Genomic DNA, 16,795 nt, shown 5'->3' with positions numbered 1-16,795 from the left:
ATATGCCTTTCCACAAAAGAAATCAAGTAATGCAGATTCCTTGTAGAATTTGATCTCTCATGCCCAGACTTGTTCTCTTTACCCTTGGTGTCATAAATTGTGGATATAGTTGCATGCCATTTCCCCCTCCCACCAGTCTTTTCTGAAAAGTGTTCAATAAGTTAAATATGCATGAAGTTAAAGGTACACTTTAGTATAATCTCTAAAGAAAATCCTCCAAGTGCCTCCCCCAAGAAAAACATCACACCCTTGCTTAGGATTATCTGTTTATTTATTTCAGTTAAAACAAACATACAATGTTTCATTGAAACTGTGTTGCTGGCCACCAGTCTAGCCCGCAACCATAGCTAGGCTGTTGGCCTCTCCCAATAAGGCGGTATTTACATATGTACACGGATGTACCGCGGGATGCACGAATTTGGCGGCCTAACTAGTGTTAGATTGCAGAGGTGGTTAACTTGCTGCATTCAGGAAATCATAACATCCATGGTAAATTTTAGAGAGAAAGTACACATGAACCTGAAAAATGCTTTCAATGGACCCAAGTGATTCCGGTGTTTATTGCAACATATACACTTGTAATAAATACAATCTTAGTGTTTTCTTACACACCTTAGGCATAACACACTCCTTTCATCTCTGTAAGCATTACACTTTGTTGAAAAAGGCTCTTTCCTTTCACAGCTGTTACACAGATGTACAAGATGGACAACTCCTTGAAATGCTGTAACAATGAGTAATGAGAGAGGAATATATACATAAATCCTGGACTCCAAACCTACATTATATACATTATACTTACAGTATATACACACATACAATTTATGTACATAGATTATCATAAATATTGAAAAATAGTTTTAGTTTTAATGGATTAACACTTTATAAATAACATGTTACATTTATGACTGAAATATCATGGAAGACAGTAATGTCTAACTGAGGTGACAGAACAGTGGTTTAATACTGAAGCTGCTCTTTTAGGTGGTTGGTAATGTAGGTAACTTTAAACAGACAGGTTTGGAAAATAATAATAATTAAAAAAAAAATCATACGTTGGAAATCGACCCAGCCAAGTGGAACTCAACTGTTGCAGGTGAAGAGTCAGTCATCAAATTATATAGCACACAATGTATAATTTGGAAATTGCTACATTCAGAGAATTAGTGACATGTACAGTATACTGTGAGGTGTCATCACAAAAATGTTCTTCCCTTCTGGTTGCCAAGAAGGACTTTATAGTAACTTCTCACTTACGACTCCTTCCTCTTCTATGGTTGCTGTGAGAAAGGAGGATATTCCTCACTTTCTTTCCTCTTTTTAAAGGGAAGAACTTCATCCCTTATGTGCTACAAATTGCTCAAAGGTAGGCAACACTTTAATCCTCTTCCACCTTTGCACATTTGTGGAGGAAGAAGAAAAGCTGCCAAAGTACTGAGGAGGCACATGCTCAGCACTTCTGTGGAGATCAGGTAACAAAGGATAGTTAGCCATGGATGTATAGTACCTGAGGCAGAGAAGTACCTACAGAGTCCTAGTCAGTGCTGACTCCAGGATCATTAATTGCCAGTTGAGTACCACCAAATTAATAATACAAAAAACACACAAGGAATCTAACTTGTCATTACAGTTTTACACTATAGTCTTAGTGACCAGTACTTAAAGTCATGCAGAAGTATCAATACAAAATACCTGCAGTTGTTTTTCCATAGATTTTAAATGGCTGGGAAGAGCTTGACAGTATCTGCCAAATGGTGACTATTGTTTAGATTTATTTCTGATTAATTCTACAAGAGCAAAAAAGTGTCAGGCACTGTTTAATCAATGGATTACAGGCCTTTATTTGGTCTCTCTGACACAATGACTGAGTGGGACTTCATAAATCAGATTTTTAAAACATTGTGTCAGATGAAGACAGCTGACCACACTGCCATGACTATTTCATTAATAATCTCTATCTAGGCTTTTGTACCCAATATTGCTATTTGAGAACCTCTTATAAGCCAAGTACGCTGTTATACAAATGCTACCTCTCTTCAACCTGGGACAAGAATGAAAGAGCAAACATGCACTAGAAACAAAATAGCTCGCCACAACCATACAGCACCTGTTTCATCAGCTAGGGCTCGTTAGAAACATACCTATTTCTGAAGCAAACAAGTATGAGATGACTATCCAGTCTATGAGGTTATCATTAATACTACTATACAGTATAAATTGGAAGAGGAATCCCAGTTGCATATGTGAAGAGAGTTTGTACCAAGCATGAAATATTGGTGCAGTTATTTTGTGGATTTGACTCAGAAACAGAATAGTCAAGTAATTCAAAATCCAATAATGGATGAGGAATTTGAGAAATACTGTACAGTTTTTGAATATTATACAACTAGAAAACTACATTAGGACTTTTTTTGTTTTCCTACAGAGTGTTTCAAGATAGATTGGATAGAAAAAAATCCCAACAAACATTGTTACAACTGACAATGGACCTTATTAATAAAGGGAACTTGAGGAGGGGGTTTTGTATTAATGGCGTCATATGCTCCAGTGCCATTCAGTTTCTATCTACAACAGAAAAAAAAAACCTAGACCCTGTTTTACTCAATTGCACTACTGAGTACCTCAAGAAGGGAAATGTTAATGCCATCTTTACAATTTTAGATTACCTATGCTTTTCTCAAATGTAGCCTTTTCTAAAGGGTGGGGTTTTTTAAAGTTTGAAAATTTGCATTTCCACACCATTTTTGGTAACTCTAGTTACTTATGTAAGTCTGAAATGATTTTCAGGATTATTTTCTCTAAGGGAGCTTCATGGAAAGCATTTAGTATCAGAGAATTTTGACCTGAATTGGCGTATTTTCTGTTTTGGTCATTAGAATAATTTTTAAAATAAAATTTCTTCTAATTATGCATCTACAGAATCATAAAGTAAGTTGAGTGGGAAAGGACCCATCAGAATCACCATGTCCAACTCCTGGCCCTGCACAGGGCACCCCAAGAACTACACCATGTGCCTGAGAGTTGTCCAAACACTTATTGAACTCTGTCAGGCTTGGTGCTGTGACCACTTCCCAAGGGAGCCTGTTTCAGTGCCTAACCACCCTCTCGGTAGAAAAACCTTTTCCTGATATCCAACCTAAACCTACCCTGACTCAGCTTCATGCCCTTTCCTTGGGTCCTATCACTGGTGACATGAGTGAAGAGATCAAGAAAGTCAAACTAAGATTAATTTAGGACACTAATTAAATATTTTTCTGAGCTCTTCTATGTTATTTTTTAATTCTTTTTAGAAAAATGTTTCTTAACGTCAAAATAGCGCTTTTGAGGTCCATAAGAATTTTTGGTACAAAAAATAAAAGTGTTTCTCTCTTTCTCTTGCTCTCTCATTGGTTATTTAAACACTTTGCTGTAAATAAAGAGTTCTTTCTCACATCAAATGGTTCCATTAGGCACATTCAAGTAAAATAACAAAATATCCAAGTAACAATGACAAAAGCCAAACATGGCTTGATAAAAGTCTACAGAGAGTTCTGTCCATTCTCTGGAATGGAAAGTTGTCACTTCCTTCAGCCAGACACTCACGTGGTTTGATGTCAATATCCACTTCCATCATGCAGAATAATTTCTTAAAGACAGAGTTCAGATATTCTACAATCAGAAGAACCATCAACAAAGAATCTGCCTTTTAAAGGAAGCTGAATAGCTCGTTTTCATTCTCAGTAGGTATCTGAGTGAACACTGGCATTTGAAGTGGTGTATTACAGAGATTAAACCAGGGCAGTTAATGGCCATCAGATGTAACATTCTGGATCCAGTCTAGAATAATCAGTGTCATACACCCAGTCATCACAAGTATACCACTTAGAAAGAAGAATGAAGCCTGAAAAAGAAACCATAAAAGAAGTACTTCAGATTCTGCTATGACACTGTTGGTAAAACACAACATACATCTATAAATTCATACCCATGTATTAGCACAAGTGCCATTGCTCACAGAGGACAACGTAATAGAGACAAGAGATCAAGTCAATGACAAGGAGCTAAGTATCTTTCTCATATTTGGGGTCCTTTCTCAAATCAAGAAGTATTTATTTTCAGTATAGCAGACCTCACCCTCAACTAAGGGAAGTAAATGTAGCTGCTGATACCAGTCAGGCTACGCCCCTGTGCGAACTTGACTGTCTCAGTACGTCTGACTGAATTATGAGTCAGTAGGTTTGTGATTAGTAAGAGCACCAAGAACAGTCAAAACAACCAAAACAATTGGCAGAGATGAGGTTTTATGCAAAAAACTATGTAAATAAGTCTTAATATTTGAAGAATGTCAAGGCTTTTAAAATATAGTTCTTAGGGTATTCTGTTGAAATCCAGTTCTTAGCAGCAACAGAATGACCCAGACACTGTTGAGATTTGGGGCCAGGGGCTGAGAGAAGTCACTGAAGTGAACTGAGTCTTGTGATGGCCAGTTCCTTGGTTTTGAGTTCCTATGCAGCTCCTTGCAACTATGCAAAATAATATTAAATGCCAATTCACTGACTATCTTCACCAGGACTTCAAAATTCATAAATCATGAAGAAGATACTTAAATTTTTTATTTTGAATTACTGAGCAAGTGTAGTTACATATTTGTCTATACATACCCCAATCTTTTGCACTGACTTCATTGGTTCTTTCTTCACTAATTTGATGTAGAAGGCAGAAGGAAGTATAAAGATCAGCATGGCAGCCGCAGAAGCACCTGTAGAGAAAAAGCATGGAAATAAATACTCATCAACAGGTAAAGATACTCTAATTAGACTGGAACTCCTTTTTCTGAAATGCAAAAGAGTGCTCAATCTGACAAGGAAATGCTTACCAATGAATCCAAAGATGTCTCGAATAGTAGGGACAAAGATAACGAGCACATTGGTAAATGCCAGAAGAGAAACGGTAATGGAACAGTGACGCCACCAACTGAACTCCTTCCCTGCCCACAGCAGCTGGGTAATGGAACTGCGGATCTTTGGAAGACAGGGAAAAAAAAAAAAAAAGACAGTTTAGTATTCATTTTGGAAGACAGTGATTTGTCACTTGAATTAGACCTTCCTTCTGAAAGTATTTTAACATCATTTTCCTGAATGCTTCAGATTTTAATAGAAGGTGAGAGATCAAAGTAAAATGGAGAAAAAAACCAAGGAAACGTATCTGGTTTGAACAAAAATTCCAGGAAATTTTGTAACATCTAGGGATGCTGCTCAACAATATACACATAAATGGCAGATTGCCTCCACAAGGTATGTACAAAAACATGCCAGCTTTTGTAAGCTGATAATACAACAGTGTAAGTATTTTTATAGAGGGGCAGTCTGTTTCATTTCCCCAATATAACCATACCAGGGAAACAATATAACTGAATATATTTGTATCTACTGCTTAGTAGATGTTACATATTTATTAACAGTATAGCTATAATTTATGAGGTTTATAAGAATAAGTTTCTTTTTTCAGTTAAGAGGAAAACTCTTCAGTTTTTCAATTAATAAACAGGAGCTGCCAAATCAGTAAATGACTGCAGCAGTACAGGTGTTAAAAAAAATTACTTACAGGGAAAATAACTACGGGTACAGTGAGGGTTACAGCCATAAGTACAGCAAGACGCACAATAAGAAGGAGAATATCAGCACCCAGATAAGCAGAGTAGGTGTGAAGCAGTTCTGGTTCGACTTTTCCTATAAAGAAAACAGTATTTTAGTTAGATTTAGTTGACATACTTCTTAAAGATGTGCTTCTGCTCTAGATTCCACACAAATTTTAGTTACATCATCAAAATGAATTGGAAACCCCAAAAGCTCCTGTAAGAAGGTACCCATTTTATACAGGGATGACTTGGAGGCATGGAATCTGGTTTAATCCAATTTTAATCCTATGTCTTAGGCCTAATACTATTAATGATCGCCTTTAGAGTGTGCACTTACAGAAGTACTAAAAAAAAAAAAAGCCCAAGAGTGTATATTTAGAATGAATGTTAAATGCTTGCTTGTTCTATTTTTAAAATAATACTGCCAGTTTGCAGAACATAAATAAAGAAAGCAGAGAGGCAATATTTACCATAAAATGTCAAGTATCCAAAGAGAGCAGCCAACAAATACATGAGGAACATGGCAAAAAAAGAGACATAGGACACATTCATCATTCTTTTCCGGCTTCGGCTGTAAGAAAAAGTAACATTGTTAGTAGTGAGAAACATACTATATTTGTTTGTTTAGTGAAATTACAGATATTTATCCAACACTTACCCTTTCAGTTCTTCATAAATAGGAAGAATTGCAGGATGGCAGACAAAGGAAAATGTTAAGATCGGGACAGCATAAACAGTCTGAAAAAAAAAAAGTTTCTTAAGTATCGCAACAGACATTAGAAATTTACTTTACAAAACCATAAGGAGATTTTTCAGTTTTGGCCTTATTTGGTGAAAAGACCACCTATTCTTTACAATGGAAGCTGCAGAAAAAGTTAATATTTTCTTAAATCCAGATCCTGAGGTACCAAATAGTCTTAAATGTCACTGAAGTCCATGGTGAGCTGAATGTATTTGCATTCAAAATCATGTTCAGCAACTCACAGGCTTAAGCTGTTATATCTTGAACTTGGTATTGAGTATTACACATGTGGAGGTTCATCAGTGTAACTGGGAGCATTTGTGAGTCAAGAATTTGTGACTAGGAACAAGTCAAACATCCTATTTGCACACTTCTACAATTTTCTTAATTTTCTTCTGCAATCTACTTTTTAAAATGCTTCACTAACTTCCTTGTCAAAGCTTGAAAAATGCTGTGCTAAAGAATAGAGATGTGTTTTTTTGCCACTCAAACAGGCACTTCAAGCTCCTCTAATTTCTGTGTATTTGGCATGTGGAAACACCCAGTCTGCATGAGGTAAACAGTGCCCAAGTCTACTGGAACAGAAAGTCTTAACACATCCCAATTTTAAAACTGGGCAACTGCTTGAAGGAAAAATCACCTAATTTATCTGCTACCTACTTAGTCTCAGTTATTCTCAACAGACCATCTGATTTTTCAGTCAGTTACCTGTGAATTGAAGATGAAATATTTTGGCTTGCACATATCATCGCTTGTTATATTTTCAGCTACCAAAGGTGCCACTGTTGCATTAAATAATGTCACATTCATGATGACACTGTCCATAGGACAAGGAATCTGAAACATCTTCCAAATTACCTAGAAATAAAGTCACACATTTATTACTTTGATTAATGCAAGATGTGAAAATTTTTAGAAACTGTGCTTAATTTCACTTTGAAATGAAGTTTTACAAGCACTGAAGTTTACAAGATTATACTTACAACAATCAGAAAGAAGACCATGCAAAGTAAGGAAAAGCCACTGGTATAGCCCAAATACCCTGTGATTGAAAAAGAAAAAAAAAAATCTAAGATACAATAAACAGAAACACCATTCAAGTCAAACCATAATGGCAAAATATATTCTTGTCAAGTGATCTCCTTTAGATTGTCATTTCCTTAGCATTACACAAAACAAATTATTCATTGACTTTCTGCTAATTCTGACCAAGATCTAAAGGTTCTGAAAGACTTATTAGAGTCTGTACATACAGTGAGTCTGTAATGTTAAATTTTTAACTTACAAGAAAAAGAAGCAAACAATAAACCTCACAGCAACAGCTATATGAATTGTTTATTGTATACTAAGAATGATATAGGATTAATATTAATAGCATGCACTATCAGATAACTTAGCCTTTTTCCTTCTGTGTTTACTGATTTACTTCTAGAAAATAGTAATTTGAGAGAGTAATTTACATTGAGACTCTCAGTTATTTAAGTTCCACTACAGGATTCTCTGAATAAACAGCCTGTTAACTGAATTATTCACATATATCACTGAATTACAGCCATTTCAGATAAACCATCTGGCATGAATATTCTGTTACTCCTTGAGATCTAAAATGAAAAGATACTGCCCAGAGTTAGCAGCCCTAATCTTTGAAGGCTGTTACAGGATAGCTGGTAACAATATTGTATTATTTCACCATCAACCAAAATAGGTCAAACTTTGGGATAAGAACAGAAACAGAAAGTTACTGTTGAGCTTCGTTCTAAAGCCATCCTATCTGCTGTCCTTTCATCTTCCACAAACACATCTGTAATTTAGTATACTTGTTTTTTTTTTTTTTTTTTCCTTTCTTCAAGGAGACTGACAGCTAATTAGTCCCAAGAGACAAGTTTAGAGGCAGCTGTTAATTCACACAGCATTTCAAGACTCAAACATTGCATCAACACATTTCCCCATAGTACTTCCAATGGGTTTTTATTTTGATTGCTCTCTACTACTTACCTAGATTTTTCAATAGGGACAGGGGAAGAATGAGAATGACAGACACCAGCAGCACTAAATAGTCACCATTGAGATACCATTCTCTGTAAAAAAAAAAAAAGGTAGTATTTGTAAGCAATTAAGTATTTAAAAATTGCATTCACAGTTTAGTCTTCCCTCTTATTTTCTACAACATATGGCTACTTAAAAAATGCACTACCTGATGTCACAAATGACAGCATTTAATTTCCTATATGGACCTAACACCCTACATAGCTTCTTATCTCACCCCAAACCTGCATTGTGCCTTTCCTTTAGTGTCCTTTTATAAAAATAATAACATCTGGAAGTCAGAAGACAGAAAAATAAATGACTGGTTAGAACAGAGTCAAGTGGGATCAATCACAGAAAAAAAGTAATTTTCTTAAGTGCTGGTTCCCAACTCTCCAGATGTGTTAGAATATTGCAGGGCCCCAGCAGGGCTTCCATTTTTAATGGAAATAAAATTCTGTTGGGTGCCCTGTGGGAATTAAAGAAAAACAGGTGAGGGCTGAAGGTAAGGCAGTAGCTCAAGCCCACTGGCTGAGAAAACTCCAACAAGCACTGGGAGTCTCTTGGAGGCACATTTCGTCCCTTTCAGTAGGGAAAACATGGTAAGAACTTCAGAAGCTTTTTCCTTCAGAACATTTCTGCCATTTTTTCTGTAAGAAGCAGCAACTATTTTTTCACAAAACATTTTTGAGCATTAGAAGATTAACATCTTTTTTGAAATACATAAAAACAAAGTCCTACAGGACCATACTATATGCTTTAAGCAATTAAAGTAACACTAAGTTACACATTTATTCTCAAGTATTAATACTTTACATCCTATTATGATATAATTTAACAGTATTTATTTTAAAATGGACTGTATACTATTTAGGTAAAAAATTTAATTTGAAAATTTTATATGCAAACTCAGTTGCTGAATTATAGCCTTTTATATGGTAATGGAAATAAGGAATAATTAACGGACTTGCTCTGGATTTACATAGTAAATGCAAAAATGATGTAATCATCTCTTTCCTCAGTTTTACCTGGGATAACTGGATGTAAAAAATGAGTATTTTAAAAACTTAAGATGTATAGGACGTTAACACCATACACCTTTTGTTGTTTTTGTTTTTTTTTTTTTAATATAATAGATTTGTGGCAAATTTAAAAGAAATCACAACAAAGAAATTTCTTGCAGTTGATACAATCACAAGAACATGCACTGCTATTGTGCATACCATAGAGAGGCCATCAGGACTTTCAGATCAAGGACTTCAAAGTTTTTCCGTCCTGAAGAGTAAAGAATGGGATTGTGCAGTTTTAAAATATAGCCAAGTACTTTAGAAGCTGCTAAACAAAATTTAATAATGGAGCTAGTATTTGCAATATTGTCTCAGAAGTCCAGAAGTTCTTTTACAGTAAGCATTATTTTGGGACACTTAAACAAGTAAGTGCTTACATTTCAGGCCCCAGGCTGCCAGAGTGGAATCCATGCCAATGGTAGCCACCCAGACTCCCCTAAGCAATGCATGGAGAGAGTCAGTTAAATGGGGTTCACGATTGCCAGAGCACTGAGAAAATATTTACTTTAAATCAGTGTACAGCTATCTAGTGCCAGCCAACAGGAAAACATTTAAGATACAGATCTTAATTTCTTAATTTTCTCTGCCAGATTTGCAGAGCAGCAGCTGTATCCAGAGAGATTCACAGACTAATTTTCCTTCTTAAATTACAACCAATTTTGAATTCTTTACTGAAGATGGGACAGTTAAAAATATTTGCCTCCGAGCCCCCTTCTAAATACTGGCTGCTCCAGGGGCTCTCTTAAGAACCAAAAAATACGGACTTGAATTCAGCCAAAGGAGTGAAATTAAGCTTCCCAGCAAAGAATTTGTAAACATAACACTACTAGGTAAATAGGGTAGGTGCAGTATTTGAGTACATAGAAAAATGAAAAGCAAGGAAAATAAATATGGCTAGCACTGTTATTATGACAGTATCTATCAGCAAGCTGTATGAACATCATCAAATGGCTTGAACCCCTTGGGGAACATGGCAGAAAATTGCCTACCTTCTGAACTCAGGCTTAGGTGTAAGTTGGAGTCTTGAGCTGCTCAGCCCTCTCAAGACTGGGACACTTCAGGACAAGGCACAGAAGTACAACTCTGAAGAGTGAGATTTATAGCACTTAACTCTATCCATCTGAACTCAGGCATCTTGTTTTTACACACCCTCTCAATACAGAGTGATATGATCAACTGTTCTTTGGAGACGTGCAAAATGTGTCTAAGTCAGGTGCGCCAAACTGATCGCTACAGAGGATCACCCTTCTCCACTGATTGAACTAAGACCATTGTAATGATAAACTCAAAATATGGTTAGATAAAATGAATCCTCTTTTTAAGGCCAAGCAGGAAAGCCACTATGGAGTCAAGGCGTCTCCAGGGCTAGATGGCAAGGCATCTACCACTCTAGCCTTAGGTATATATACTCTGGATTAGGTCAATATTTAGTCTCTGAATCTTTTTGAGAATTGTTCATTAAGACATTCCTTGCATAACTGCTCCTTAGTCTTACATTTAATCACATGCCACAATATTAATACTAGAAGACCAAATTAATCAGACCAAACATTTTGAATGCATTAAGAAAAAAACAAAAAAAACCCAAAAAAACAAACAAAAAAAATCCCCACAAAAAACAACAACAAAACAACAAAAAAACAACAACAAAACAAAACTGACCACAATCACATTTATCTTTCCTTATCAAGTGTATGTACTGACTGGTACATACATTATCACTTACCTGATGTTCTTTACAGAACAACTTTCTGCAATATGATGTAATACCTGTAATTTTTCTACCCTTTTCCCAGGTCAGGCTGGATCTAAATGAAGCACTCAGGGGAAGGGAAAACTTACTGTATCTCTGTCTGTATAAGAAGCTACCCTACGGTGTACCGAACGTAGTCTTCATATAAAAATATATACAGTCTCCATATTTGTTTCTCCTAATAGTTTCTCTGATGAGGAGTTCTAACACCTACCCTGTGGTCTCTTCGATGTTCATAAATGTCTTGATGACCAATGGTAACTCATATTTCACTATGAAGAGGTAGCTTGACATAGCTGTAGGTGAATAACATCATAGATCATTACAAATATAGAATATGCCACACGATGCAAGAATCACATAACATGTTTCATAACTTCACTTGAACACAAGCAGTTAATGAACACATGTTGTGTGACAAATAAGTCTCCAAGAATAAGCAGGGAACAATTATTATTGACAGTACAGACATTTCAAGATCTTGTCCTCACCTCCAATGTTCTGCATTGTAATTGATCCAGAAGCAGCAAGTTTTCCAGCCATACCAAAAGCCTTCATTCCCAACTGTTCATATAATAAAGATCCTAAAATAAAATACGATATCCCATTGGAAGGGTGTATTTCAAGAAGATACCAAAAGAAACAAATACTACATATTTGTAAAATACTAATTTGCCATACCTCCTTCATTGGCAGTCTTCAAAAGAAGATGCACTGAATACAAAGAAAATATTGAGACAAACAGCAGGAGTATCCTGGGGAAAGAAAAACACACAAATGTTAATAGCCATAAATTACTTATTGTAACCCTATTAAATAAAGATGTATCAAATATAAACATTATCCATATTAAAATATTATACAGGGAAAAAAGTAGATTCTAAGGTCAGTTAAGTGTTCTGAAAACCCAATTGATGCCATGTGTAGAAAGAATTTTGTACTAAATTGCATTTCAGAGGCATACAAAGCAATTCTAATGTAGGCTTGAACAACAATTCAATTCAGTCTAAAGTGGCATAAGCATCACCAAGTGTCAGGCTATTATACTTGGCTACATTTGATAATAAATAACAAAGTATCAATGGGAATGCATGCAGTTTGGGGGGAAGGTTTGCATCCTTTTAAGAAGCTGTATTTTCTCCGTCTTCCTGTCCCTGTTCAACATTGAGGCTAACTACAGCTGAAGTGAAGATTATCTCTTGGTCTTAAAAGAAATCAGCTTTTGAGCTTAAACCTGTGTTATTTTCTTGTTTTTATGTAAGGATGAAACTGCAAAAGCCTTAAAGAATTGACTGAAAATTCAGACTCATTGAGAGCTGTATTTTCAAATGGAAATACACATCTATTGTCATTAAAAAAAATTATTTTCTCAAAAGTTAACTCTTCAGATGTGCTTACATGGGAATCGCTAGTGGCTTGCTTATCTTCCCCACAGCTTTTACAGGCAATGCATATTATTTCCAGAAGCACATTTGCATCACCTAAAATTCGGGTCTCTCAACAACAAATCTCTCCCACAACAAATGCACTTCCTGGAGTGGCACTCTAGGGGGGACTTCTCAGCTGCTGGAGAACACAGTGGAAAGTTACAAGGCATTAAAAAAAAAAAAAAAAACCCTGCTCTTTCTTATACCAATACAAGCATTTTGCTTAATAGAAAACCTGAGAATCAGCATCTCAAAAATGGCTTAAAAAGGGCAAATTTCATTTCCAAAAATACATTTCCTTTTGTGTCATTTTTAATGTTGGTAAAGTCAGTAAATGCAGCACAAAGAACTGGAAACAAAAAGATCTGAGAAGTTTCACAGATCTATGTAGGAAACTTATGTTATTGTGCCAATTCAACACTAACACATGCACACAAATAAACCTCTCCATTTCTAACAGGTAGAGATTAACTAGGATTTGACTCAGCCATCGGGTAGAAACAGCACAGCTGAGATGTGCCAGCGTTACACTACCTTAAAACAGCACAGACCCTGCATCTCTCAGTCCTAACATGGAAAGGGCTGCTTACAGAGTAGACAAGATCAGTCAGCAAACTCATCTTGAAGCTCACTCCGCTTCTGGCTTCCAGACCATTCTATCCATTTATTTAGTGCTGACACAAGTGACAAGTCACAGCACTTACACAAGTGCCTCCACAATCTTCTACGAACTTACTGCCCTAATCAACTGCATCTGGATCTGACTCTGTAACCTAGTTATTAAGGGATGCCTGTAATGCCCTCACTGTCATCATAAATCTTCAGTATCATCTGTGATAAACTGCTTTCCTGCCTCAGAAACTGTATGATCTACAAGTTTTGAAAGGTAACAAGCTAGTTTGTCTTTGAAACAGCACTAATGCAAATAGATCTGAATGCAGCATCTGGGAATAAAAAGCACACAATTGTTAAATTGACAGTTTTAAACATGTTTTTTCCTCAGTCTGTTCAAATAGCTAACCTTAAATTCTATTTTTTTCTCTCCTCAAGGACATTCTAATGTGCATGACATTGATTATCTTTCATGTGCTGCAGAACATCTTTAGAGCAAGACTATCTATTCTAGATTCATGCTAAGTTGTTCACTCAGTTTAGCATCATCTAAGTAAGTAAAAATCTTAGTAAAAGATTAACAGATCACCATATGTTTAAAATCCTTTAGGTCAGAACTTCACATGTAGGTAGTTTCCTCAGGAAACTTGAGCACCACCCGATACACTGTGAAACATGTGGAAGTAAATCTGACCTACTTTCTGGAATCTGGCAGCAGAGTCAGGGAAATTTTGAACTAAACACTGCTCTTCACATGTTCTTGAACATTCAGGACATTCATCTATTTCCAGGATAAAAACACAAAGTTCTTTTAAACATATCCATGGATACTCATTTGCAGTCAAATCAGTGATACTACATGTTGTGTGAGCTGAACTGCCTCCAATACATGAAAAATGTACTTTCCCAAGACATTTAAAAGCACTGTACATAACTGTATCCTTATGTAATTTCTAATTATATTACTGTAGTTCTGCCCTACACCTCAAAATTTTTGCCAACGTAGACAGGCCAATAAAGACAGGCTGGTTATTCCACATCCCTCCCTTGCAGGCAGACAGAAATTTTTATAGGTGTAACTGAAACCATATCCCTGAAGAGAGTGAAACACAGCAATAAAACAGACTTTATTGGTTAAGTACATTGTAACTTTGTAGGCACAATGATGTCAGTTAAGGAAAGCGAGACCACATCCCTGATTGGGACTTGGCTAATAGAACTTTCAGGGGAAGTCTATCAGTTATTCATGGAGGAACTACAGCTAAGTCAAGTAAAATTCACTGTAGAATGTTTTTGTTTTGCAGAACTTGCAATCAATTTGTTTAATTTTTGCTCAATTCTTCTGAACGTATCACAATCCTTAAATTTAAAACAAGCCTAAAATGCAATTCTGCACCTATGAAAATGACTGGGTATTTCTAGGGGTCCTATTCTTACACCACGTTTTTTTCCATTATGAATTACACACCAGAAAGATGGTTTTTTTTTTTGATGAATCAAAAGATACTTACACAAAAAGAGCAATTCCAGTGTTAGCCATGGCAAAAGAAAGACCCAGGATGCCACTACCCACAATAGCATTGCTCAGATTAAATACTGACATTCCAAAGGAAGTAGTACCTGGATGCTGAGGAAAGACAGATAGGTAATAATTAAAAGAAAGTTATTACTCATCTCAAAATTAAAACCAACATTAAATTGGCAGTACATTTTTGTTTGTTTATTTGTTTATTTGGAACGTCATCGCCGGGTACTTACATACTGAGTTTCATATTTCTTCTTTCCAAGATTCGAGTCAAGCAAGAAATTTTGGTTTTCTGGATCAATATCCGCATAGTGGCTGCAAAACAACGTTGCATCATTAGCGACTCTTACGGGAAACTTGCGTATTCACTTCCCGACCAGCCTTTCCAATCCATTTCCAAGGGAAAAGGAAAAACCGATGGAATAACCCCGAAAGAACCACCCCACCTGCGACTGTGTCAGCGCGCGGAGCGTTGCGCCCGTCTCCGGCCGCAGTGATTCCCGTGTTTCCGTACGGATTTGCCGACAGACACGCAGCACCGCCGGGTCCCCGGCTGGTGCCGCCCGCCGCGGGGAGCCCCCTCACCTCTTCATGGCAGCCGGCTTGGTGGGGTAGGGGTAGCTGAAATCGTTGCTGTTGGAGCTGTAGCTGCTGCTGTCCTCGTCGGGCGAGATGTTGAACTTGCCCATCTCGGCGCTGCTCATGCTGGCGGGGCGGGGGTCGGGGCTCGGCGGCGGCCGCTCTTTTGTCCTTGCCGGCGGGACTCGCCGCGCCTGCGGAGGGGGCGGGAGGCGACGTCAGTGCCGCAGCGGGCGCGAGGCCGTCACGTGGCCCCGCGGCCCCCGCCCGCCGCCGAGTGGAAAAGTACCAGGCGCGCGGGGCGGGGGCGCGCGGGGCGGGGGGCGCGCGGACAAAGGTGAGCCCCGCGCCGGGGCGGGGGCGCGCGGCTGCCACCGCCCGGCCCGCGCCGCCCTCACCGCCCGGCCCGCGCCGCGCCGCACCGGCGGCACCGCCACGCCGCACTCCCCCCCCCCTCCCCCCTCCGCCTCCCCGCCCCGATAGCGGGGAGCAGACTGATGCAACACCGATGGGCGATTGTCACATCGGTTGCCGGAGCCTCCCGCCCCGCGGCTGTCCCTCCCAGCGTTTACCTCCCGCCTCCCCGCCGGCGACACCGCGCGACCCGGCGTTTTCAATGGAAAAACGCAAGCCGGTCGCGGGACTGCGTCGCGCCGCAGCGGCTTTGCGGGTTTGCCACCTTCCCGGGATGCAGCGGCGGCGCATCCCTACGCGCGTCTCGGCGGAGCCCGGCACGGTCTTGGCGACAAGCCTGGCCGCTGCCGCCGGACAAAGGCGCGAAGGACGAGCCGTGCTCCGTCCGAAAAGCCGCCCCGTTCCTCTTGGCGGCCCGGTAACAGCCAGCCCCTGCCGTACCTTCTACGCGCGAGCTTGAAAGCGAGGGTTTCTCCCGAAGCTTCGGAATAACAAGATTCTCCTGCTACTCCTCTGCTACTTCTTGCAAGGGACAAAAAAGCCCTTAACTATGAAATGTCAGCAAAAACAAGCCCCTGGATAAATAAAGGTAGAAAAAAAAATCGCGTAAAAAAAGTCAGAGGTATCAAAAGGAAAGAAAATATCGCGTCTGTACCGCTCCGGCGTCCCTCCCGGTCTGACGGCCCCCTCGGGGCGCCGCCGCTCTTCAGGCAGGAATGTGGGCGTGCCATCGCAGGGGCGCGGCGCCCGCCCGCTGCCGCGCCGCCCCCCGCCCTGTCCGACTGACCCCCTGCTGCCGCCCGGGCAGGGGCTGGGGGGTGCATAGGGGCGGGGGGGGCGTCCCCGACTGAGGGGTGGGAGCCGGTCAGCGGCGGGGGTCAGGAGCGCGGCCGCTAGCACATGAGCTCCAGTGTTTACATTGGGGCACTGGTTTACACGGCGGAGACAGGACGCTGCGGTGCTTGTCAAAAGCGCTCTGTCTGAGAGGCGCTTCTACCGGCCCAGTGCAGCATCCGCAGCATGACTGCAGCACC

General features: G+C 39.2%; 1 protein-coding gene across 3 annotated transcripts; it reads right to left on the bottom strand.

Annotated features, from left to right (window-relative positions):
- Positions 1-253: 253 nt before the first annotated feature.
- On the bottom strand, positions 254-16,291 carry SLC38A2 (solute carrier family 38 member 2). Of its 3 annotated transcripts, XM_053977859.1 has the most exons (16): positions 16,203-16,291; positions 15,354-15,541; positions 15,002-15,083; positions 14,755-14,870; positions 11,886-11,959; positions 11,696-11,788; positions 11,419-11,500; positions 8,355-8,437; positions 7,343-7,401; positions 7,068-7,217; positions 6,276-6,355; positions 6,088-6,188; positions 5,584-5,708; positions 4,856-5,000; positions 4,641-4,738; positions 254-3,880 (listed from the first exon to the last, which is right to left on the bottom strand). In XM_053977859.1, exons 2-16 carry the CDS (start codon positions 15,470-15,472, stop codon positions 3,782-3,784), a joined length of 1,506 nt encoding a protein of 501 aa, XP_053833834.1. In that variant the 5' UTR covers positions 15,473-15,541; positions 16,203-16,291; the 3' UTR covers positions 254-3,781. The 3 variants fall into 3 exon arrangements, with proteins under 3 accessions (XP_053833834.1, XP_053833833.1, XP_053833835.1); XM_053977858.1 differs by having other exon boundaries at positions 4,641-5,000; XM_053977860.1 differs by lacking the exon at positions 16,203-16,291 and having other exon boundaries at positions 15,215-15,427.
- Between the last annotated feature and the right edge of the window lie 504 nt (positions 16,292-16,795).

The sequence above is a fragment of the Vidua macroura genome, chromosome 5 (genome assembly GCF_024509145.1).
Source record: "Vidua macroura isolate BioBank_ID:100142 chromosome 5, ASM2450914v1, whole genome shotgun sequence".
Classification (NCBI taxonomy): Eukaryota; Metazoa; Chordata; class Aves; order Passeriformes; family Viduidae; genus Vidua; species Vidua macroura.
This window is presented reverse-complemented; position numbering and strand designations above follow the sequence as displayed.